At 41.7% G+C, this 26,046-nt stretch overlaps 1 protein-coding gene and 1 long non-coding RNA gene across 3 annotated transcripts in view; one reads left to right on the plus strand and one right to left on the minus strand.

Annotated features, from left to right (window-relative positions):
• Positions 1–26,046, plus strand: part of CPLANE1 (ciliogenesis and planar polarity effector complex subunit 1) — a 78,492-nt gene that overhangs the window by 37,137 nt on the left and 15,309 nt on the right. For both annotated transcript variants that reach the window (XM_070743431.1, XM_070743432.1), the window contains exons 31-49: positions 7,032–7,105; positions 8,310–8,506; positions 10,835–10,912; positions 11,760–11,934; positions 13,396–13,689; positions 13,805–14,548; positions 14,694–14,851; positions 15,255–15,369; positions 16,334–16,385; positions 17,378–17,431; positions 17,728–17,856; positions 18,234–18,338; positions 19,003–19,113; positions 20,028–20,134; positions 21,422–21,617; positions 22,019–22,257; positions 22,898–22,991; positions 24,084–24,230; positions 24,497–24,530. In XM_070743431.1, the coding sequence (XP_070599532.1) occupies positions 7,032–7,105; positions 8,310–8,506; positions 10,835–10,912; positions 11,760–11,934; positions 13,396–13,689; positions 13,805–14,548; positions 14,694–14,851; positions 15,255–15,369; positions 16,334–16,385; positions 17,378–17,431; positions 17,728–17,856; positions 18,234–18,338; positions 19,003–19,113; positions 20,028–20,134; positions 21,422–21,617; positions 22,019–22,257; positions 22,898–22,991; positions 24,084–24,230; positions 24,497–24,530 (3,103 nt within the window). The remainder of the gene's footprint in view (positions 1–7,031; positions 7,106–8,309; positions 8,507–10,834; positions 10,913–11,759; positions 11,935–13,395; positions 13,690–13,804; positions 14,549–14,693; positions 14,852–15,254; positions 15,370–16,333; positions 16,386–17,377; positions 17,432–17,727; positions 17,857–18,233; positions 18,339–19,002; positions 19,114–20,027; positions 20,135–21,421; positions 21,618–22,018; positions 22,258–22,897; positions 22,992–24,083; positions 24,231–24,496; positions 24,531–26,046) is intronic.
• LOC139162737 (uncharacterized) lies at positions 10,735–11,801 on the minus strand. Its single transcript, XR_011558371.1, has 2 exons — positions 11,713–11,801; positions 10,735–10,887 (listed from the first exon to the last, which is right to left on the minus strand). It is a non-coding gene; the product is annotated as an uncharacterized lncRNA (long non-coding RNA).

Genomic DNA, 26,046 nt, shown 5'->3' on the forward strand with positions numbered 1-26,046 from the left:
CTACAGGGTTGGGCTTCTTTTCAGAATTTGTTCTCTCATATTTAATCATAATTCTTTATTGGCTGTGATTGGACACATAAGGAATTTGTCTCTGATGCATATACATTCTCAGTTTACATAAAAGCGACAAGTGATAAATCCTGGTCACAATCATAAAATACAGTCATCATAAATCATAAAACACAACACTCAGTGATAGTCCTAAAATACTAAATAAGCAATCAACATAAATCATGATACTAAATAAAAGTTACAGACATAATTTATATGTAGTTAAAATGAAGCAAAGGAATCAACCCAGATCCTATTCCATAAAGGCAAAGAAGAGGTAGGATGAAGTACAGACCCTTTCATGAATAGAGAGAAGTTATAACATATAACAGGAATTTCTCCCATGCTTCTGGAAGGAGAGTCCAGCATGGGTTTAGCTCTAGTCTTATTGGTAGGACTGAGTTTTAAATTAACATAAATACATAATAATTAGATACCGCCCCCTTGCTGCCCCAAGGAGTCAGTTTTAAAAAACTCAGTCGAGGTTAAGGACTTGAGTTTTTTTCCTCCGGGATAAGTATATGTTAAAAATAATGTTTAAATCATTAAAGTTATGTTTGAACCTTGTAATCTTTTTTCTTTTCTTTTACACAGGTTTGTGATCGGCTTGGGGTTTCCTGCCCTCCGCGGGCAGCACCCCCACCATTCCTCCTTGTGGGGCCCCTTCCCCCCGCGGGTACTGCCCTGAGAAGGAGCAACGGGGCTCCAAGTCACTGACCTCCGAGGCCAGACTTAGCCCAAACACCCCAGGTGGGGGAGGTCCGCCCTCCCCCATTGACGGGGGCGGCAAGAGGTTAACGCCGCCGCGGCGGCTAATTACGAGCCGCTTAACAGCTGATTGCTCCGAAAACAATGAGGGGATCGCGGCAGCGTTTTCAAGCCGTTCCAGGACGCCTGTCAAGGAGACAGCAACGTTGAAGGAGAGAGAAGTCTCTCAGTGTCCCTGTTGGTGCCTGCCTTGCCTCCTGAGGCTAGGAAAGCGACGCGCCCGCCATTTTTGAGCCCCCGAAAGCGCGAAAATTATTGGGCTCGGCGATCAAATTGGCGCGAAGCTGGCAGGCTGCCAAGTTGTCGCAGGGCTCCTATTCTGCCTCGATACTGTCGCTGAGGCTGACACCGAGGCAGGGCTGCCAATGGAATTCTGGCTAGCTGGCAGTTTGCACACGTAGTCTCACTTGCGAGTGAGCTTCTCTGTGCTCTGTGTGTTTCTAATTGATTGGGATCGTGATTGTAAGTACGCTGCCCCTATCTTATGATGGCTGATAAAATCGAGGTTGCTAGGGAGGAAGAACAGGCCCAGCCAAGCAAGGTTGTTGTAAAAGCCAAAGAGAAATCTTCGGGCAAACCTAAGAGCAAGTCTTCTCAGTCAGCTTCATCGCTTCGTGAAGCTGAGAGGAAAATTAAGGCCCTTGAACAGCGCTTGGAAGCGGCCTTGTCCCCCCCCACTCAAGGGGGACTGATTATACAACCATTCCAGCCTCTCCCTCCACCTTCCCTTTCACCCAGCATGGCCTTGGGATTTCAAGGGACTGCAACTGATAGAGACTGGTCACCTGACAGGCAGGCTTCCCAGTGTCCTCCGCCTTTGCCTTCACCTAATGTCAGATCAGACCGGCCATCATCCTCTCATAGTCAGGCCATGCCTCAGATTGGAATGCAGACAGCTTACGGTCCCTCTGCTACTTTTACACCCACGGCAGCTGGGCTGAGAGATCAATCAGATGCTTGGCAGGCTTTCTCACCTGCTATTCAAGACATGGTAGCCAATGCCTACTCACAAGGCATAGCAGCAGCTACCCAGCGCGCTCATACCTTCCCTTTGCAAGCCACTCAACCCAGAGATCCCTGGTCAGCCCCACCGCCCCCTACTGGGTTGGATTCCATGGCAGATGACCATTCCAATTTTGAGCAGGACAGCGACCACGGGATGGATCTGTCGGATGACGAGTTTACCCTTCCCGAGCAGCCGGCAATGGCAGGTCTGTTCAAGCCCTCCTTGTTCCGGGTGCTATTGCACAAAGCTAAGCAGGCCCTGGACGTGCCGGGAGCAGTGGCCCCAGTGGAATCAGGGGATGGCCGGCGCACATCGGCCACTTTGTGCAAGGAGCCCGTCAAGGAATCAGACAAGGTGCCGGCGCTGGAGATTTTTCTTCAGAATGTCAAGCGCCCATGGCAACATCCGGCTGCGGCACAAGGCCCTTCGAACTTGGAGCGCAGATTTTATACGTTCGATGATGCCATGGAAAATCTGTTGCTGTTCCCCCCCGTGGACAAGCCGGTGGCCACCTTTGTCTCCACGGCGGTTGTGCCCTCAGACAATGCGGATAGTCTCAAGCCTGACGAGCGTAGGGCGGAGACGCTCTTGAAGAAGACACATCAGATGGCTGCTTGGGCTCTTCGAGCTGCATCTACTGCCTCCTTTTTCAGTCGGGCATCCATTATGTGGATTCAGGAGGTCCAGGCGAGGCTGGGGCCCGAGGACACCCGATTGAGACAAGACTTAAATAAACTTCTGGCGACGGCGGAATTCTCAACGGACGCCACTTTGCATGCCGCTAAATTCGCCTCCAGGGCTATGGCGTCCACCATATCATCTCGACGCCTTCTGTGGCTGAGAAACTGGCAGGTGGATGCCAAATCGAAGTGGGCATTGTCCTCCGCCCCCTTTGAGGGCTCTAAACTGTTTGGGGAGTCTCTCGAGCCCGTCCTGGTGGAGGATAAGGATAAGAGGAAGGTCCTCCCTAGATCGTACTGGCGCCAGGACCGAAGGACTGGACCGTATTCTCGTCGCCAGTCCTTTCGGTGGGACCATACTCCACCCACAACGCAACCGGCCCGGCCTTATACCCAAGGTACCTTTTCCACACCTTATAGAAGTGACCGTTCCTACTTCCAGGACCGGTCTAGAGGCTTCCACCAAACCAGACGTCCTTTCCGAGGTTCCCAGCAGCGCAATTTTCGGCGTTCAAAGTGACTGCCTACAGGACATCCCTTTGGGAGGCAGGCTACAGCGTTTCAGCGGAACCTGGCAGGCAGCTACCACCGATTCCTGGGTGCTGGCAACCGTATCTCGGGGACTACGCCTCGAATTTCTGCAAAATCCTCCTCACCAATTTGTGACTTGTCCTGTACCCAGGGACCCCACAAGAAAGACTCTCTTGGAACAAGAGATTTTACATCTCTTGGATATTCAGGCAATCGAGCCGGTGCCGTGCAGCCAGGTGGGTACGGGGTTTTATTCACGGGTGTTCCTCGTACCCAAATCATCAGGGGGTTGCAGGCTCATCTTGAACCTCAAACGTCTGAACCAATACGTTGTCTACCGAAGGTTCAAGATGGCCTCCCTCCGTTCCATCCTGGCCGCCATTCGGCCTGGCGACTTCCTTACTTCGGTCGATCTGAAGGAGGCCTATCTACACGTCCCCATACATCCGTCGCATCGTCAATTTCTTCGATTTTGCTGCACAACGCGCACTACCAATACAGGGCAATGCCATTCGGCCTTTCATCGGCCCCGCGCACCTTCACGAAGCTCTTGGATGCGCTGATGGCAAAGCTACGATCCCAGTCCATCCGGATCCTTGCATATTTGGACGATATTCTCCTTCTGTCCGGCGACCGGAGAACAGCGCATCGGGAGTTGCAGACCACGTTGACCTTACTACAACACCATGGCTTCACGGTCAATGTGCCGAAGAGTCATTTGGTGCCGGCAACCAGGCTCACCCATCTGGGTGCAGTGGTGGACACAGTTTCCAGCAAGGTGTATCTCTCCACAGAGAGACAACTCAACGTGTGCGCACTGGTGAACAGGCTTCAACGGCACCGGAAAGCCCCATTGTCCCTACTGTCCAAAGTGCTGGGGACACTGGTGTCGTGCGTGGACATTGTTCCTTGGGCCCGTTACCACTACCGCATGCTTCAGTGGACCCTACTCCCTTACCAGCGGCGGCGCCTAAGCCATACACACCGGCTGATCTCCGTTGGGCAGGAGCTACGATCCTCCCTGAAATGGTGGAGGTCCTCGGCGCTGCGTCAGGGCTCCCTCTTCGGACACCTGTCATATACCATTCTTACCACAGATGCCAGCCTCCTGGGATGGGGCGCCCATGTCAACTCCCAGGTGACACAAGGGTTCTGGACACCCCAGGACCTACGACCTGTCAATATCAATTTCCTGGAGTTACAGGCTGTCCGTTTGGCACTCCAGGACTTTTTACCCCTGCTGGAGGGACATCATGTTCTCGTCCGCACAGACAATGTGGCCACCAGGGCACATTTAAATCACCAGGGCGGGACGCGGTCACTCAGACTCATGACAGAAACTGTCCTGCTTTTCGACTGGGCGGAAATTCACCTTGCCTCTCTACGTGCAGAGCACATAGCGGGAGAGGACAACCAGCAGGCGGATTGGCTCAGCCGTCAGGAACTGGATCCGGCGGAGTGGAGACTCGATCCCCTTCTTTTTCAAGAAATTGTCCATCGCTTTGGGGAACCGGCGGTGGATCTGTTTGCCACATACCAAAACACCCAGCTCCCAAGGTTCTACTCCCGGTTTGCATCACCGGGAGCCGAGGGAGTCAATGCACTTCACCTTCCGTGGCCAAAGACACTACTCTATGCCTTTCCCCCCCTTCCGCTTCTCCCAAAGGTGATAGGGAAGGTTCTCGTGGAGAGGGCAGACATAATCTTGTTGGCACCGCATTGGCCGCAACGACCTTGGTTCGCGGACCTCATGGGGCTCTCTGTCTCCCCACCGTGGAGGATTCCGGACGACCAGATTTCCCTCAGCCAGGGGTTTGTGCCCCATCCGGACCCACAATGGCTCCATCTAACCGCTTGGCACTTGAGGGGAACAGTTTAAGGGATTGTCAACTTCCGGACAACGTGATTACCACTATTCAGGCTGCTAGACGTCCTTCTACGACGCGAATTTATCAGGCGACATGGGCCGCTTTCACATCATTCTGCTCCGCCAGACATTTGCAACCTCAAGATTCCTCCGTCCTTTCGGTTCTGGAATTCTTACAGACAGGTTTGGACAAGGGCCTAGCGCCAAACACGTTGAGACGACATGTGGCGGCGTTGGCGACTATTATTAGAAGGGAAGATGGGGGCCCCTTGGCCCATCATCCATGGATAAAAGACTTCTTAAGGGGGGCTGCAAATACACACCCTCCTCCGGTTCGGCGTTTTCCCACATGGGATTTGACCTTGGTCCTCCAGGCCCTCACAGGACCTCCCTTTGAACCCTTGAGGACAGTGTCGTTACGATTCCTCTCTCTGAAGACAATTTTCTTGGTAGCGGTTACCTCGGCCCGGCGGGTGTCCGAATTGTCTGCCCGGTCGGTTAGACCGGATTTGTGTACCTTTTATCCGGACAGGGTGGTATTAAGGTTAGACCCTACATTTGTTCCCAAAGTTAATACTCACTTCCACAGGGCTCAGGAATTGATATTGCCGGATTTCTGTACCAAGGGCAATCATCCTTTAGAACTTAAGTGGCACAAGGTGGACGTCCGCAGAGCCTTGAAACTGTACATCAGACGTACGAAGGCGATACGTAAGACTGAGGCCTTGTTTGTGTCTTTTAGTTCCCTTAGACTGGGTCTCAGGGTTTCTCCCAACACCGTTAGTCAATGGGTGAGACTATGCATAGTCGAGGCTTACCGGGCGAGTTCGACCAGCCCACCTACTGGAATACAGGCACACTCGACAAGGAGTGCGGCGTCATCTGCGGCTTGGGCGACACAGGCGCCCATTGAGGATATCTGCAGGGCTGCAACATGGACTACGCCCACGACCTTTATTCGCCACTACAAATTAGATACCTTTGCTTCGGCGGAGGCGGCGTTTGGCAGACGGGTGCTTCAGAAGGTGTGCGAGGACACGCAATCCATGGTTCAACAGACTCCCACCCTTGAGCACTGAACTTGGGTATATCCCATGCTGGACTCTCCTTCCAGAAGCATGGGAGAAGAACCGTTGAACTTACCTGAACGGTCTTCTCGATGCTCTGGAAGGAGAGTCCATACCCTCCCTGGAACCATGGGGAGTTTTTGTTCCGGTTCAATTACTTGTTCTGATTTATAATGTTCAATAAATTGTTATTCTTCTTACCTTCGTTTTTTAAAACTGACTCCTTGGGGCAGCAAGGGGGCGGTATCTAATTATTATGTATTTATGTTAATTTAAAACTCAGTCCTACCAATAAGACTAGAGCTAAACCCATGCTGGACTCTCCTTCCAGAGCATCGAGAAGACCGTTCAGGTAAGTTCAACGGTTCTTCTCTCTGCCCTCACAGCCCACTTTGAAAAAAGATCTTTTACTGCACTTTGAGGCCCATATTATTCAGAAAATAAAATAGCTTTTTGTATAAAGAAGAATATTTGCAGCTTGGCTTTGAAATGAGGTATCCCTGGTAGTCTCTGACCTTGGCTGTTTTCCTGCGGATTTTTCATTACCAAAACTTGGCAGCATTCATCTGGAAAGCTTAGATTGGACCAAGGCCCCCTCAGAATGGTGTTTAAGATTGTCAGAGTGCACACAGTGTGACTATTTTGAGACAAGCCAGGAGCAAAATACAGTAAACAGGTTTGTCTTTCAAATAGTGGTTTATCTACAAGGAATATATACATACATGTACTAGGCAAAGTCAGGCAACCAATCATCAACTACAGCATGGAAGCATACAGAGAGAGCTGCCCTCACAGGACCTCTCTTATATATACAGCCTCTTAAAGTGATAACAGTTAAATAATCCTGCTGACTCATTACTACCATTGTATCAGCATTACAGCAGGTTCAATGAATCAGTTTTAAGAGCCACTTAAAAGCAAATACTGTTAATACTGTTTATCATCTCCCATATAAACATGAGAATTAATGAAAAATATTGTTAGTGAAAAGAAAGGGAAATATATGGAAAATAAATACATTGTTCTCTTTAATTGTTCTTTTTAATGTGCTTGTTTTGAAGTCTATAATGAAGATCCGGTTTCAAGAAATCCTACCATCTCTGTCAGTATTAAATCAATAGAAAAGAAAAAAGAGGCAAGTGGTTCTCAAAATAAATCTATTTTCTTCCATTCAGTTTATAAAACCTATGCTTTATACCTCACATATAATATCAGTAGATATGCTACAACTCGGGTTCTCAACCTGTGGTCAATGGACCCCAGGGGCGGGCATAATGTTGTCACAGGGGTCCACAAAAGCTTCAATAAATGTTACGATTTAAATATTGACTTAAAGTCTTGGGGTCCATGGCCATATTCTGTGGACACAAAAGATATTTAAAAATTCAAATTCATTCATACAATTCGTGGTCTAGATTTCATGTATAATAATAAAGAGGAACATGTATCCTATATTTACACTTTCTGTGATGGCATAAAAAGCATAAAATCGGAAAGAAAAAAATTCAAATTAATGGCGAGTAGTAATTTATAGATTGTTAATGAAGTATCATGGCCTTTTCTTTGAATTGGGGGGGAAAGACCTACAATTTTTTGCTTGAAATATTCCAAGTTCAATAACTTTTTCGTCACAACAGTGAGTTGTTGTGTTCCTTATTTCTTATTGAAATTTAAAATTGATATAGCTTTTTACTTCTATTTTGCCTCTCAAACAAATTTTCTTTGATTTCATGACTTTATATTCTGAGGCTTTTTGGAAATTATTGTAAAAAGAGCTACTGGTTGTCATTGGATTTTAATTTTTAGGTAGATGCACAAGCTGTTTTAAACTGAGGAAACAGTTTTTGAATAGTTGGTTTTTAGAGCTCGAATTACCAAAAACATACCTACACATCCAGTAAATTACAATGAATTAAGTTGATAATATGATTATTTTCTCTGCATTTAATTGGTGTTCTCTGAGGGTCTCCAGTAAAGTTTTATTTAATAAAATATAGTACAGATTAGAAATTAACATTTGCAGATGTTTTATTTCTGGCTCTCGCTCCATTTTTTCTAAATTCCATTTTTTTAAATTTAGCCCTTATATAACAGACTGAAAGGGGTCCTTAGGTTTCCCTCCCCTCATCCAAAACACATTACTCAAGCTTGTTTTTTTTATAAAAGCTTATATAATAAAATAACCTCGGCTGTACGTCATCATTACAGGATTGATCATTTATGAAATTCCAACAATTGGCTGACAGTATTAATGGAATACATAAATAGTAAATTTTATCATTTTAAAGTGGTAGAATGATACCATATTAATATATGCTTAAATACTCCTTAAATCACAGAATCTCTCCGAATTAAAAATAGAATATCAACAGGATGAACCTTTAATGGAAACATTAAATCTCTCTGAATTAAAAATAGAATATGAACAGGATGAACTTTTAATGGAAACATTAAATCTCTCCGAATTAAAAATAGAATATCAACAGGATGAACCTTTAATGGAAACATCTGAGAGAAAATGTACAAAACTAGATGGGTGAGAGAAATTAATGCTCTATACAGTATACGGTATTGGTCTAGCTTTTTAATTCTTTGCTTTATTTTTATTTGCTAATTATTACAAGTATGTATAAGAATTTCCACAGCTTTGTTCTATATAAGCAGTAAAAAGCCCTGATCTATATCCATATATTTGCTGATATATATATTTTTGGGGTGGTGGTGTTCCTAATAAATAACAATATATCATTTTAATGGCCATGAGCGCTTCACAGTGAAGTACTTCTAGATTGAATCTTTATTTTCCTGAATCTTCTGAACCCCACAGGAATCTAGAAGTAGACCAGGAAGTAAAAATGACAGAAATTTTGCCTTTTACTTCAAAGTACTGTTGGGTGCTTGGGAAATGAAGAGGTCAGAACAATTATTCTTCCATGTTTGGATTCTGTCCTTTTGTACCTACAATGTAACATCTATTGATGAGAGCTGTGTATTTTAATATACCACTAATATACGGTGTATTTACATACAGTGATCCCCCGCTCGTTGCGAGGGTTCCGTTCCAGGACCCCCCGCAACGAGCGGGTTTTCGCGAAGTAGCGCTGCGGAAGTAAAAACACCATCTGCGCATGTGCAGATGGTGTTTTTACTCCCACAGCGCTAGCGAGGAGCCGAAGATTGGGGGCGGCGCGGCTGTTTGCCGCCGGCATGGGGGGCTTCCTAGCAGCCCCCCAAACCCGGGTTGGGGGTCCGGGGGGTGCTGGCAAGCCCCCCATGCCGGCGGCGACATTTTAAAATAGCCGCGCCGCCCCCAATCTTCGGCTCCTCGCTAGCGGGCAGGCAGGCGGCGGACAAGCTGTTCGCTGGCGCTGGCTCTCAGCGCTTTCGAGCTGAGTCCTGGAGCGAATTCGCTTCCGGACTCAGCTCAAAAGCGCCGAGAGCCAGCGCCAGCGAACGGCTTGTCCGCGCTGGCTCTCGGCGCTTTCGAGCTGAGTCCGGGAGCGAATTCGCTTCCGGACTCAGCTCAAAAGCGCCGATAGCCAGCGCCAGCGAACGGCTTGTCCGCGCTGGCTCTCGGCGCTTTCGAGCTGAGTCCGGGAGCGAATTCGCTTCCGGACTCAGCTCAAAAGCGCCGAGAGCCAGCGCCAGCGAACGGCTTGTCCGCGCTGGCTCTCGGCGCTTTCGAGCTGAGTCCGGGAGCGAATTCGCTTCCGGACTCAGCTCAAAAGCGCCGATAGCCAGCGCCAGCGAACGGCTTGTCCGCGCTGGCTCTCGGCGCTTTCGAGCTGAGTCCGGGAGCGAATTCGCTTCCGGACTCAGCTCAAAAGCGCCGATAGCCAGCGCCAGCGAACGGCTTGTCCGCGCTGGCTCTCGGCGCTTTCGAGCTGAGTCCTGGAGCGAATTCGCTTCCGGACTCAGCTCAAAAGCGCCGATAGCCAGCGCCAGCGAACGGCTTGTCCACGCTGGCTCTCGGCGCTTTCGAGCTGAGTCCTGGAGCGAATTCGCTTCAGGACTCAGCTCGAAAGCGGCGAGAATGAACGGCGTGGGCGGGCGAAGGGCGGGCGGCAGCGAGGAGTTTGCGTGGGCGGTGGGGAAACTCCTTGCTGATGCCCGCTGCTCGCCCTCCCGCCAGCAAGAGGGGGAAGACCCAGGGAAGCCGCCCAGCAGCTGATCTGCCGGGCCCCATCTACACATGCGTGCCCATAGAAAAAAGGGCACGCATGCGTAGATGGTGTTTTGACTTCCGGGTTCAAAAATCGCAAATTACCCTGTTCGCAATGGTTGGGGACGCAATAACCGGGGGATCACTGTATTAACATGGCATTAACAATATTGATATATAATCAGACATATTCCAAAAATGATTCATAAAATTGCTGTTTGTTAATTTTATCCTCTTTAAGTTGTTTTTCCGTAACTAATGATGTTTTTGCAAATTATTTAATTGAATAATTTGATCCTTTGAAAGAAAAGTATATAGAAACTCCCTTTAGATATTAACTTTTGATCTTACTAGTACAGTACTGGTTTCCTTTTCTTTTCTTTCTTTCTTTCTTGAGCAGTTACCTTTTATTATTTCAACCTAGCATTCTTGTCACTTTGATGTTGACAAGATGTTTCCTTGACTTAGTTACTACTGGTTACAGAGACAAGTTGTAAACAGTCCAAAGTTGTGCACAGGGTAACAATGTTTGTTTAAAACAGTGTGTTCAAAAAAGCTTACTGCTGTGATAAAGAATGAATAGTAAGTAATACATTTGAAACTTTTAATTTAAATTGTTTATTTAAAATTCATTCACATTCATTCAAATTGAGAGTTAATGCATGTTAAAGATATAACATGTTTTTCTCTTTGTATCTCCAGTGTTACAGGTGAAGTAGATCCCATTCCCAATGATTTTCTCCTTTCATTTTGTTCTGAAAAGAAGGCAGAAACAATTAGGTTAATGTTACTAAATTATTTTCTAAAATTTATGAAATTCTGTCCCTAACCCATTCTCTTAATTTCTAGCATTTTACTATTAGTTTAAAAATTTAAAAATCACTATTTCTGAAGTTTAACCCATTGCCATTAGTTCATGGTGCTTAGCCTTAGGTTCTTCCTTGGAAGAACTAGGAAGTCCCAGGAAGCCTGGGAGGTATTTAAGTACATGGGAGAGGTGCCAGTACTTAATTCCTATCCTAAAGTGGAATGTTTGAATAATAATAATTCCAGATGGGGGAATTGCTAATTATTATAATCTTCCTGAAATTGCATCTGAAGAGGAGAGATTATTGTTGACTTATGAAAGAGTAATTGGAGAATTTGAGAATGCTCAAAAGAATGTCACTGTCACTTCAGAGAGGAGGGAGAAAAATCCCTAAATAAGGAGAAATATAAATAATGAGGAGATATCAGATGTAATGGAAGTTTATTGTCTCATGCTCCTCTTGTAATTTTATATCTGGGTTTAACAGTATGCATCTTACACAGCTCGACTTTCAAAGCAAATAGATTTTCATGCCTTTTGCTATTTAGAGATTGCTCATAAATAGCTATTTCAGAAAGTCAGATACTCCTATGATCCCCTCTGAGGAACTATTTATTTCATATTTTTCAAACATTAACAAATTACAGTACATCCTAAAAGTGCAATTTTCCTTGGAGTGGCTTGCCCCTGCTATTTCAGACCTAGTGTACAGTGCTACAGAACTAGATTCTGTATAAATTAGAGATTTACTGAAAGAAAAAAGTTAAGACACCTGATTTTTCTGTTTATCACATCTGATTTCCCCTTTCATCTCTGCAGTGTAGACGTCATTGTTTCAGATGATCAGTCTTCCTTCCCAGAAGTGTCCGACATTCCTTCAAATGACACTGGTGTAAAAACAGAAATGGTTGCTAGAGAAACGACAGCACAACCACCGAACACTTCAGAGGTTGTTGGGCAAATGCTACAAGATGAAATGTTTAGGCTGATTCAGGTGAAAATGTAACATTCTGAGTTTGAAATATTTTGTGTTTGAACTGGACCAGTGATGGTGAACCTATGGCACAAGTACCACAGATGGCACGTGGGGCCATATGTCAGCTCCAGAATGCATGCGCTTGGTGGCCAGCTGACTTTTTTTTCCCCTTCCTTTTGGCTGTTTTTACTCCCCAAGCTTCAAGGGATGGCGAAAACCAGCCCAACGGGCCTACTGGACCTCCCAAGGCTTCAGTGAGGGCTGTGTGCATGTTTGTGTGGGGCTGCATGAGGAGGTTGTGCGCATGCGTGGGGGCAGCACAGGAGATGTGTTCATGCATGAGGGGAGGGCATCCGAGCCAAAAAAGGTTTGCCATCACTGAACTAGACTGTTAAAATCTCACCAAATTGTTCCAAGGTCATTCCCACCTTGTTAGAAATTTTTCAAGTCCAGAAAAGCCTACTTTGAATTCAGAATTTTTCCAGTAAGCTTAAAATAGCTAATTATATTTAAAATATTTTGCCCAATGCAGTTCTACACCTATAGTATGCCTCAGAAGTTGGCAGCATCAGCCAACTATGACCCACCTTGAAAATTAGACAGGATCAAACTTGGCGGGGGTGGGTGGGTATTTGTTTGGTTATTTTAGCTGATGGCTAAACTGGAAAGAGAATAGTTGATGATTAAACGTCTTAAGAAATCATGTCAGACGAATTCGGTAATGCTTCCACGAATAGCACATTTCTGCTTGTTTGAAGCCAGAGTTTCTTTATTCTTCAAATAATCTTAGATTAGAGGTATAACTGCAAGTAAGACTATTTGGAACAATCCTATTTACCCTTCTGTGCATTAAATGTACAACTGGAAATGTGACACAAGTAATTGGCTTCTGAATAGTGGAAAATATTTTACAGATTAGTAAAGGACAATGAAAATTCTACAAACATGCTACCTGTACTTCAAATATAAGTTAAAACTATGCCTAATGTGGCTATGTGGAATAAAATACACTGCTCAAAAAAATAAAGGGAACACTTAAAAAACACAATATAACTCTAAGCAAATTAAACTTTTGTGAAATCAAACTGCCCGCTTAGAAAGCAACACTGATTGACAATCAATTTCATATTGTTGTCAGCAGATTCAACTTTTTACAGAACAAAGTATTCAATGAGAATATTTCATTCATTCAGATCTAGGATGTGTTATTTGAGTGTTCCCTTTATTTTTTTGAGCAGTATATTTGGTATTATCTGGCTCATAGCTTTACTGCCTTAAAAGTATCTCCTATTCTTAAATTACTGGTCACTTTTCCTGCAACTTGATGCAAGGATCATAACAATGTGACTATTGAAGAAGGATGATATTTTGGCTTTTACCTATTTTAATATGATAAGCTGCATAGTTGCTAATATTTTCGGTAATAGATTATAGCTAAGACACATTTTTAGTAAATTGTTTTAATTTCTAATATTCCAGCTACAGCAGATTAACTATCTGAGCCTTATGCAAATAGTTGGATTTGCCAACTTGCCGAATACATTACCACAGATGCAGCAACCTCAACCCTTTCCATTAGAAAGAAACTGGGCTTCAAACACAGAAGCGAATAATATCCATCGATCTCCCCCCATGCAGCCAGTAGGTGGTGTTCAAAACCCTGCTGACCATCAGATAGCAACTCTGGAAAACAGTTGGAATGTTGGTCAGAAAAATAACAGTTCTCAGGAAGAAAAGAACTTACCTGATCAGAACCAGGATGGAAATAAAACAGTGAGTTGCTGAGACTTTTAAAGTTTTTAAAGCTCATATTACACATTGTTGAATGTGATAATCACGTAGTACTATAATAATAAAGCCTTACATTGTTATCTTTTTCCTTATTTAGATATCTGTTCACATGAATGATGATTCAGTTTTACAAGAGAGTCAGTCTGTTGGTGCAAGATTAATGCTGCCACTTCAAAGCTCACCTCATCACAATCCAGCCAGACCATTCCCTCTGTTGTCTATTCCCCTAAATGCTGAGAAGAAACCAAAAGTTATTCCAATGGGAAACCCCTTAAATAATGCAGAGGGATTTCCTTTGCTTAAGCTAAAAACAAGTTATCAATTACAGGCATTTAATTTCAGCCCAGTAATTCCACGCAGATTTTCTGGACCATCCTCAGGACCAAGAGAAGCTTGGGGTCCTCCACCTTCTCTGGCACAAAATCCTCCCAATTTACAGATGTCAGAACCCACAACTGAGACAGAAGCACATCTAAACTTGAACCGTTATGATCAAAATGTTATAAACCAGGCACAAGAGCAGACAAAGCGTTGGGCAGAACCGATCAAGACAGGGATTTCCAAACAGTTTCCTGTAGATGAATATGGAAAAAAGGAAGATTCAGCATTATTACAACCCTTCCATGAACGTCTGAGGGCAGAACAGCCATTGGTTGACAATGAAATCAATCCACATCAAGCATACGGGCCTTTTACTGGAATTCCTTTGCCATATCTGAAGACCAGTCCTCAATCCAAATGTTCACCAAGTTCATTTACAACAAAACACAGAGATTGCAGTCCACCCCTTAGACAGACAGGATTACCATTGCTTTATTGTAATTTAACTCCACCAACCAAGGTAATGGTTTTATAAATTATGTGTATTATTTTAATGTAGATGTCATAACAGCCCTTTCATTCAAATTCATAAATTAATTTATTTGCTCCCCAAATATTGAACTTGAATTTATTTATGATGTCTTCTGTTTTATGAACATATTCAGACACCGAAACTTATTCCCATGCAAGAGCTGATTGCATTTGAACAAAGCCAGCATTTTGTTCAGTACCCTCAGCAGAAAGACCATCCCAAGCAGATGCAGTTATTGAGACCTAATATTAAACTAAATGAAACAAGACAAGTGAGGAATAGTAAGAAAAGGTAAAGACCAAACGTTTAATCCTGTGTACCAAAATCTGATCACAGTTGCATTAGTTCTTACACTAAAAAGAGAAGAACATTTCTTGTAAGATAACAAATGCTGCAATTAGAGCAGGTGTAGTTTCTCCATAAAAATATTGATTACATTTCTGGGTGACCCGATAGTTGATATAGTTAATTCCATTCTTGTATTACCAACTTATATATCTAGCACCATCTTCCTGAATAGAATAGAATAGAACGGAATTATTTATTGGCCAAGTTTGATTGGACACACAAGGAATTTGTATATAAGTAAAACTATCGTTCTGCTTTGGAGGCCCTATGCCGGATGAATAGGACTGAGTCTGGAGCATTCTTGGAATTTTTCAAGCAACCTATTTCTCTATTATTATCACACTAGACAGAAGAGACGTATTGAAAATCAGATCAAAGAGAAGGAGGAAAAAATCAAAAGCGTTGCGACTAATCAACAAGATGATTCTTCTGTTCTTCCTGATGCTGCAAAGCCAACAAAGGCAAGCAATAAGAAAACGTTAATTGAGAATTATCTTCATTATATTGTTTGGTTTTAAAATAAAATATAGGAAAAAATAAAGTGGACTAAATAATGCACTAGTCCACTTTTTTCTCAGTCATTCATTTTCACTCTGGAATTGATTTCTGTTTGCTAATGTTCCAGAAAAAACACCTATTTGTCTGTAAAGATGGATATAATATGGTCAATACACAATAGTTCTACAAGAAAACATTCTATCAACCTTCTTTAGTTAAGAAAGGAGCATCAAATATATCTTGTAGACTCCAAATTGAGAAAACTATAAACTTGACAGCTTCATATATTCGCTTTACGTTGCTTTTGACATGATGGGACTCACAGAAGCAGATTAAATGCAGTGGGATGATATGCTACAGAAAATGGTAACTAGGTAATTTGTTATTTGAAAAGCATACAAGTTGTCACTCATTCAGCAATTGTTTGAAGTGCTGAATGAGTGGAGGTTATGGCCAATCCTTGAAGTTCAGCCATTCCAACATCTCCATGGTCACATGATTTTGATTTGAGTGCTTGGTTGACATTTACGATTACAGCATCTTACAATCAAGCTATCACAATTTGTGATCCTCCATGGCAACTTCCCACAATAAAGTCAATGGTGAAACCAGCTGGGAAGGTTGGAAGTTGCTTACATATATCCTTCCCCCCAGATATATTTCACAAGCTTCCCTTGTTCAGCACCTTTTCTTCCCTTGTTCAGCACCTTGTTTCAGATTTGACAGGATGTGTGTGTGTTTGTATTTTAAATGTTGTATTTTACTGGTGTTTCTGAATTTTAAATTCTGAATTTGTTTTATTTGTCTGGGACTAATTAAATCTTGCTTAATCTTCTTGTTCTCTAACAATATATACTGAAAAATTCTATTAGTATTACTAACATTAAATCATTTGTATACATTTAATCATACTTGTTCTTGCCTTAGGAATCCCAAGATGAATTAATTGCTGGCCCATGTGATGCCAATTCATTACTGAGTAAGTTTTTTCAGCAAAATTGTTTTGAAAGATTGAATGTTCTTTCCAGGATATCACAGTTTTATATTTTTCTTGAAGGGCAAAATGGTTACCTATATACAGTGATGGGCTCCTACGGGAATGGTCAGGAATGCAGTTCCGGTAGCAAAATTTGGAGCTCCACCCCAGAGCATCCAATTTGCACTGAAAGATGTTGAAACAAAATGCATAAGCCATGCCCACAGTGTGGTAGTAAAAGTTTTGGTAGCCCATCACTGCCTATATAGAATTTCTCACTAGTAGCCCTTAATCTTTGCTCAAATGATTCATGGAAAACTTTCAGAAATCTGTCTTGGCCTCTACATTTAAGTTATTTTTACTGATAATGTTATTGCGTATAAGAGATGCATTTTCAAACAGGTTCTGGCTTAGAGTCCTATGTGTTTCAATTGTGCTTGTGAATGATTGTTTATTATTTATGCCTGTATTGAATTTATATCCCATTTTTTGGTCCATGCATCACCCTAATACAGACTATAAAACATAAAAATAGATACAGTACATAGTAATTTCAATCATAGGTTAAATTAAAGATCATCATCATTAGAGCCCATTCTGTTTATAATTAGAAAGCTTCTTGAACATGAGGAGTGAGGGCCCACTACCTTTGTTGATGGGAAAGAAAAATCCTTCCCATGTTTCTTCAACAAGGAAAGGCAATTCTCTTCTCACCCTCAACTGATCAGCTAGTTGTTTGGACGGAACAGGAAAATGCAGATTTATTTATTCTTGTAATGAGGATGCATATAATGTCTTCTGAAAATTGGCTGTAGTTCCCAGATTTATTGCTATAGCTAAAGTAATTAAACTCCCTTCACAGGCAGTGGATGGGAAGCTTCTGGGTGATTGAATAGAACATAAATACAGCCAGGTTTGGGAGGAATTAGCATTTGATAGTAAAGCTTTATTATCTCGTGTCTCTTAATTTAATCCATCTCCCTCTCCTCTCTCAGTCTCTCACACTGCAAAATTGAGCTCTACTGACTTCAACGTGCTTCGGAACAATGGTATGTCAAGACGAGTGTTCTGAGAAGTATCAGAAGGGTTGCTCTCAGATCCCATATACTTGTTTTCAGCATTAGAAAATTAGGGGGGAGGGGGAATACAGGTGACAGACACAATTGGTAGGCAGACCTGTAGAGGAAAGAAGCTAAATATGGGCACTGCTCATATTCTTCATAACCTCCCTGCCCCCCTTGAGCAGATAACCAGATTATTTCCAGTTTCAGGCAAATGGTTGAAGTGACAGTAGGTTATGAAATAGTATTTTTGTTTTTGAATCATATAATATTATTTATTTTAGAATCAGATGCATATATTTCTTCAGCGGCACTACATTACCTGGCTTCCGTAGGAAAAAAGACTGCAGATCTTCAGGATGCTAGCACAAATACAGCAGATCTGCAGAATGTTAGCACAAATACAGACACCGGTAAAACTCTTGCAAGAAATTATTATGACTCTTTTTGTAAAGCTTTGAAAATGAAATAGTTTCCTACTAATAGCGTACTCTAAGAGCACAAATGTATGTCCATTTTTTCAGATAAAATTGATTGATAGATTGCAAAGTAACAATTGTGTACAATAGTGGATGACAAAGTAACAGTTGTGTAGGATGGTAGATTACAAAGTAATAATTGTGTAAGATAAATGCCCATACAAACACTTTCATTTCTGCATTTCAAATTTGCTCTGCCCTGCAAAATTATCTAACTTTTCACTCTTGAATAAGTGCCTTTATAATAATTTAGCCAGATACAATCTCTTCTTGATTCATCTTGATCTTATCTTTTTCTCATGGGAATAAAGTTCTGAAATCATCTCAGAATACACAAACTGTATCAGAAGAATTAATTGATAAATCTGTTGGGAATCAACCAGTCACTTCTTCTTCAAGTTCTGCGTCTGTAACAGGTGTGTGTTTTTTTCAAATTATTTTTGAAGAAGCACAAAATTCTGTGTTTCAGAAATAAACAAATATTATCATTGTGAGATCCAGAGTTTCAATCCCTGAGTTATGAGCCTTTAGCTGACATAAAAGAGGGAGGGAAGCCATTTTTATTGAGTTTTATTCTCCTATTGCTATTTTCTTCTCAAAGCTGTCCCCAGGGGTGAATTAAAGAGGGGCTGAATGAAACTGTATAGGAATTATAAGAATCACGGAGCCATAAAATAAAATAAAGCCAAAAATGACCAGATCATGTGAGAGTTTAGAAATTTAGCCATTAACAAACATTTGGCAATTTTGATTAAAATGACAAAACTACACAATGTTTATTTTGTAAAGTCTACTGCCTGTGAAATTCCCTGTTGTTTTAACTGATCAAAACAATCTTCCTGTCTGGAAGCAGGAGATATTTTTAAATAGTCATCCTCAAATCAGATACTGTAGATCATCCATTCAAGAAACAAGCGGCTCTAAATTGATTTTTTTTTTCCCTGACTTTAAATTTATCCATAAGGCACTCAACAATTCTTATAAAATCTAATTATTCCCAGAAGCATCTCTGGTATATAAAAAATAGAATGTTTATCTGCTAAAGCTTTCTAACTTTATATGTTTTTCTCATCTATCAAGTTGAAAAATCACATCAGGATGTTATAACAGATGCAGAACAAATAATTGCAGAAACTAATAAAAATCAGCCAATCATTTCTCCTTCTGCTTCTCCTTCTGCTTCTGAAACAGGTGTGCTTTCTGCTTATCTATTCTGTGAAAATGCTTTACTAAATTTCTCTGTCTTTAAAATTTAAAAATAGACATTACATACTTGTTTTATAATATTGTGCAAAGGAATATTATATTTTATTCAATGAATGAGGGCCTACTGTTTTTATTAATATTATATAATGCTGTCATTGATTTATTCTTACTGTTCTCTTAGCTGCATAACTTGTGATTATTGTACAAAATATAGAGCTCTTGAATAGTAATATTAAACATGCACTTAAACTTACATTTCATGACTTGGATGTGCATATGAATTTAGTGTATCCAAAGCATGCTTAGTGTTTGTTTTATTCCTGCATTTTAGAACTTAAAATACATGTTCAGAGTTTTCTTCCACTGTTAGAGATAAGCAGAATACTTATACTTGTTATCTTGACTGGACTTTATTAAAGGTTAAGATCAGGATGCTTTTGGATAGTTGTAGTCATAACCAATCCCTTTTGTGAAGAAGGTAAAGGTCACCATGGAGGAGGTAAAGAAGCAGCTACCCAAACGCAAGATTTTCTAGTATTTTTTCATAAAGTGAGGCTCATTTGTTTTTAAGTAAATTTAGCTTAGGGATCACATCACAATGTTTTTTTTCTTGTATGTACCTGTATTTCTGACTTCTAAATGGTAATTAAACCACGCCATTCGCTTTAAACAACAGTAAGACGCCTCCAGGGTCTTAACAAAAGAATTTCAGAAAAACACATGACGTTTGAAGTCTTAGAAGTCTTGCTCTACTATTACATTTTTAGCATTTCAGGATTCATCGCAATGCTGTTTATCTTTCAATCTTATAAAAACTATCTATCATAGGGGTTTTTTCCAGCTCTCGGAGTTGCATCTTAACCTTGGGTGACTTTTAACCATGTTTGCCTCTCCTTTAGAACTGTTACCTGCTTGCGTTCCTCAGACTTTGCCGCCAGAGTTGAATTTCAACTCTAAGTCATCCAGTGCAACTACAGAGACACCTTTGCCATTGTCATCTGATTTGGTTAGTCAATGAGAAACGTTTCCTGAAAATGCAGCCGTCTGTCTAAAGTAGGGGTGTCAAACTCAAGGCCTGAGGACCAGATTCGGCGCAGGAGGGGTGCTTAGATCTGGGCCGCGGGGCCACCCTGAAAACAGCGAAGGACTGGCCCACTGTACCTCTGTCACCAAAAATGGCCTCCTAACTGTTGTGGTTAGCTCTGGCCCAGCTCCTGCCCCAAGGAATGTGGAGGTGGATGTGGGGGAAACATCCACATGCCACATGCCTGTTTTGCTCCCGACAGTGTCTGCCACCGAATTATCCTCTGACGAAGGAAGTGTGGGTGACATGGAAGAGGGGGGTTTGGCAGACAACTCAGGAGGAGATCAATCATCTTTATCTTTGCTGGATTCAGATCAGGAATGTATGACAGACCCACGCATGCATAGAGTTATGCATAGGAGAGAACAACTTAAGAAATATTACAGAAGATAAGAGAGGCCACCTGTGTTTGGGTGGGGCTCCAGTATTTAGAGCTGCTGATAAAAATAACAGCATGCTGGCTTGGCCGTTGTGGAAGATTATCTGATTGTAGTTTGTCAAGGTGAATGGTTGTTTCCTGAGTGTATTCAAGAGTGTGTTTGGATTCCTGGATTTCTGGACTTTGGATTATACTTCATTGTGAGTGTTTATCACTGTTTGGACAACAGTAACTGTGACCCAATTTCACAGTTACTGAGTGAATAATTGGACTTCGTTCTTGTATTGTATTTCAACTGTGCCTTGTTGCTACAAGAAATCCCTTTGAAGTTTAAAAGGGAGTTTTTTCTTCTCTTCTGTTGACAAAGAACATTTATTTGCCTTCTATTGTGTGTGTGTGTCTGCTTGGACTAATTAACCTGTAATTACGGGCGGTTGGCACACGCTGGCAGAACACTAACCTCCGTTTCTGGCTGGGACGGCCTCATGCAATCCTCTGTCAGTGAAAAGGAAGCTTGGGAGGGCCGTGTGCGAACTTCCACCCGAAAATGAAAGTTGGGAGGCCGTTTCCGCTGGCAGAGTGCTCAGACCCCCCACAGGCGCCCCCGACACAAGTGATGCCCACTCTGGCCACTCCCCCCAAGATCAAACGCAACCCTGATGTGGTCCTCAATGCAATTAAATTTTACACCCCTGGTCTAAACTATTCAATACATTTGTCAGTTGCGGGAGGAGGGAAGTTTCAGTTCTTCACTGAAATAATATTTTATACTTTTACATTGTTTGCTACCTACAGTTTGGTTTGTTTGTTTGTTTTAATATATGGCGTAGGCTGAACAGAGATACATCAGTGTGACCGATATAGAGTCTGGTGATCTTCTCAAGGATTTGCCAGTTAAACCTGAGCTTGCTGCACAACCTATTGTCACACAACCTGTGAAGTCTGAATTCCCAGCTTGTACAAAGCTGTATTATCCAAAAGTCTCTATCACCAGTGTATTACCCCCAGATGAATTTGAGAGACAAGGTAAATATGTACAATTTTTGTTTCGTAATAATTTGCTTTCAAAATATACTTAGGGTTATGCTGGGAGGTGGGGAAGGGGATCATGTTAAAACCTCACAGGAATGTAACATCTGTATCTCTCTATGCTGAGAGCTTGAGGGCACTTTGTGAGGGAGGCTTTGAAATGTTGTAGATAAATAAAATGTTATTGTGACTTTTAATGAAACCCGGAACTTGGGACCACAATTTAACCCAAAATTTATGTTAAGTGAGTTTTGCCCACTTTTACAACTAAAAAAGATCATACTTTTTCAGCGCTGTTGTAACCTTGAACGATCACAAAATGAACTGTTATAAGTTGAAAACTACCTGTAATTGGCTGCATTTGGAAATTTCTTGCACTTTTTTTTTGTCTTTGAAAGAAAAGAGCCTCGAAATTGAATTACCTCCACTACTACCAAGAATAACAGAGGAAGAAACTGCTGGTGATCATCTTACCTCAAGTCTCCTTCATGAAGATTTTTCCATTTACACGGGAGAGTTAGGTCAAAAGATCAGTAGACAGCATTTTTCTGGAAAACTACAGGAAATGGATAGAAAACTATCGCACTTACAAAATTTGGCCGAAAACATTGAGAAAGAATATAGCACTACTAAATTGGTATGTTTCACTTCATGTTTTAAAGTGATTTTAAATCCTTCTCCCCTTTGTAATAGAGTGTAAGTGTACGTGTGTGTTTAAACAGATTGCAGTTACCGGTATATGTGCTTTCAACTGGAGAAGAAGGCACATGTCTTCAATATGACTTAAGTTTTCTGGCTAGTAATGAGTTGCTTAGAAAACTTTGACTGAAAGTTAGGGGTATAAATGAATTTATTGTGATTGGAAAAAAATACTTCATTGATCAGTAATCAATTCAATTATAATTAATTTAATCAATTTTAATAAAAAAAATAAATGCAAACCAATATGTACAGTGTAGGATTTTATTGCTACTTTCATTGTGAGGACAGATATTGGCAAAAATAATAACCTTTAATAAAGTCAGTGTTAAAAGCATAAGATATACTTTCTAATTAATAAAAGAAACTTCTGCAGATGTGAACAAAAATCAACAAAGGAGAGATTTTTTAAAAATATTAACAGTTGTATGTTTTTTCAATATATTTGGGTTAACTTTAGACTTGTGTATAATTGATATGGAAAAGAGTAGCTTTGAAAAAGACATATATATTATAATATTTATTATATACAGATGTAGATGAAAAGTTCTGCATGTCACAAGTATCTCTTTTTACAGCTTGGGGAAACAGCAAAAGATACCAGTGAGACATCTGAGCAAGAAGAAGATGACATATTGTTCTTTGCACCAGGTGTTGAGCTTTGCAAAGCAGGTGAGTTTGCTAATTAAGGGTTGAGTTGAAGATATTATGACCGTATATCAATTTGATATGGAAGGGAATAGGTGATTCAGAATATATCTCCCTTTACATAATAGGAACACATAGAAGAGATTTAGTAGATATAAAGAGAAGAAGAGAACTTTGGTTTTAGATTTCGATGGAGATCAGAATTTCCACCACTAAGCAGTGCAGTCATAAATCACAATATTATTTGATTGCATCACTTACTTAAGGCAATTTGAGCAGTCTCAGTTGCTAACATAACCCAAGCATGAGATGGGATCTTAAGTTCATATGATTACAATTTATCAGTTTCTACAGGATTCCCCATTAACTTTGCTTGTGGAAATCAGCAAGGAATGTCAGAAATCATGATCATGGGACTGTGGCTTGTTACAATCATAGTCACCTGATTATGATCACCTGCTAGATCCTGCAGTTGTCCATACTGCCCTTCTCCTGCAGGATCGTTGTGGTAGAGGGGGCTCTTAGTGTGGCAGATCATTAGAGTGGAATGGCTGAATTTGGCACCTGATTTCTGCTTACAGGGCACAGATTAGAGATTCTAGATAGGTAATCTGTCCACATTGATTAGTAATTTGTTTACAAAGAGAACAGTATCCAAATTTGAAAAGAGTACTTTGAAATCCAGCTGTAAAACGAGTATTGCATTGAGCTAAGCCAATCATTTTGAAATAGAATAGAATCACAGTCTCAAGCGCACTAACCCTGAATGTATTATTACTACTTTTGGGATATAGTTATATGATTTGCGTGCCTAATGGCGTGCAGGCTGCTAGCTTTCTCCTTTTTCTCTTACTCAGACTCACAAGTCCCAGCCAGAAGCTCTTCCCCCAGCCTTTGTGAATTAAACTGCAATGGAAGATGGCTTTTTCCCACCTTTCATTATAATGTTACTTAGTCTTCCAGCTTCAATCAGCACCCCTATAACTCTGTTTTGGACTCAATTCTTTGTTGTACTTGCTATAAGAGAGGAGCATAGCTTCTGTCCTGAAGGTCGCATAACTTTTTATATGGTACTCCCTTTAACTTTGGTTTCACTCTCTTCTTCCGTTCAACTAGAACATTATTCAACCCGTTTAACAGTGGAGGATTTTGCAGAGGGAAAAGACTTTTTAGAAGCAGAATATTACTCAAAGGATTCCATTGCCTTAAATACACCTTCAGTATCAGCTGCTAAACATCCCAGGGTCAACGAGTTGCTTTCTGGTACTACTCTTTCTTGGGTTTTGCATTTTATTTGGTAATTTTGTAAACCATCTTTTTAGTTGTTTATAGAATATGTTATTTGCTAGTTTTTATCACAGAAGGAAGTCTTCATCAGTGACCCATAATATTCTTTGACTTGGCTTGAAAGGAAATATTATTTGAGTGATTGATATTTTAATCAATTTTATTTTTAAACCAGACTAAAAGTTGGCTTATTTTTCTTAACCCTAAAAGTGAGTGATGATTTCTGTTTTTTCTTTTTGCAGATATTAGTTTTAAAATGGAAGAGGAATATGAGAGGTATGTATGAGAAAATATTTCAGAAGCATTTACTGAAGTGGGGAGAGTCATATTGGAGGACTTTCCTAACACTCCGATGCCCCAGCTCAGAGCCCCGTGGCGTTTCTTTCGTGAGCATCTGTTTCCCTGAAAATGACGAAACAGAAGCTCATGAAAGAAAAAGAGCTTAACCTCTTGCCAGTGCTAGTATGCCTCACCTCCCACCAGCCAGATAGTCTTTGGCTCTCTGCTGCATGCGCATGTCCGTACACACAGTTTGGGCCCTCGGTGTATAAAAGGTTCTCCATCACTGTTATAGACTACATTTTATTAAAGATAACGCTGACATTGAATGAGTGGGATTTGTAATCAGTTCAGAGATTCTCAGCCATCACTGCTTTCCTGACGTCATTGGATCACAATCTGGATGCTCAATGCACAAGTCGTGATTATGGTATTGCAGCAAGCCATGGTCATGACATAATTTCTAATATTTTTCCAACTTCCCACAATCAAAAGCAATGGAGAAGCTGTCTGGAAATCAGAAATCACCCCCACACATTTTTTCATCTACCCACACATTGGAGGCCTACCAGCAGCAGCCCTTATGCTTCTCCTATCCTGTGCTAGCTCTTCCCCAGTGCCACTTCCGAGCTCCCTTTGGCGGATCGTGTGCTGCCGAGCTCACCGTGTCCATCCCAGGGCCTAGTCCCGGTACCCAGGTCAGCAGTGGGAGGAAGAAGATGACAATATCAGACATGTGTATGTGTGTGTCAGGTAGCTCAGATTTAACATGTAGGGTAGCCAAAGAGGCAGAGGAATAGAGTTGTGGGAGAGTTGTTGTTGTTGTTGTTGTTATTATTATTATTATTATTATTTATTAGATTTGTATGCCGCCCCTCTCCGAAGACTCGGGGCGGCTCACAACAACAATAAAAAACGGTACAGACAATGGAACAAATCTAATAATAAGAATTATATAAAAAACCCCAACTGTTAAAAAACCATACAACACCTACATACCAAACATAAAATATAAGAAAGCCTGGGGGAGGTGTCTTAGTTCCCCCATGCCTGGCGATATAGGTGGGTCTTGAGTAACTTGCGAAAGACAAGGAGGGTGGGGGCTGTTCTAATCTCCAGGGGGAGTTGGTTCCAGAGGGTCGGGGCCGCCACAGAGAAGGCTCTTCCCCTGGGGCCCGCCAAACGACATTGTTTGGTCGACAGGACCCGGAGAAGGCCGACTCTGTGGGACCTTATCGGCCGCTGGGATTCGTGCAGTAGAAGGCGGTTCCGGAGATATTCAGAGCATCCATGCTCTGATTGTAGGTGCAGGCTGGTTGCCAAGAACCTGAATTCTGATCATGTGACTAATGGGGCACTGGAATAGCCGTAACATCCATTTATTCAGTGCCTTATAAGTTCAAAAGATTGCTGAATGAATAGACGTTAAGCAAAGATGACCTGTAGTGTGAGAAAAATATTAAAATCCATCTTTTGTCCACACTTGTATATTCATAGCATCTGTCCTTATATT

The sequence above is a fragment of the Erythrolamprus reginae genome, chromosome 2, assembly GCF_031021105.1.
Source record: "Erythrolamprus reginae isolate rEryReg1 chromosome 2, rEryReg1.hap1, whole genome shotgun sequence".
In the NCBI taxonomy this organism is placed as follows: domain Eukaryota; kingdom Metazoa; phylum Chordata; class Lepidosauria; order Squamata; family Dipsadidae; genus Erythrolamprus; species Erythrolamprus reginae.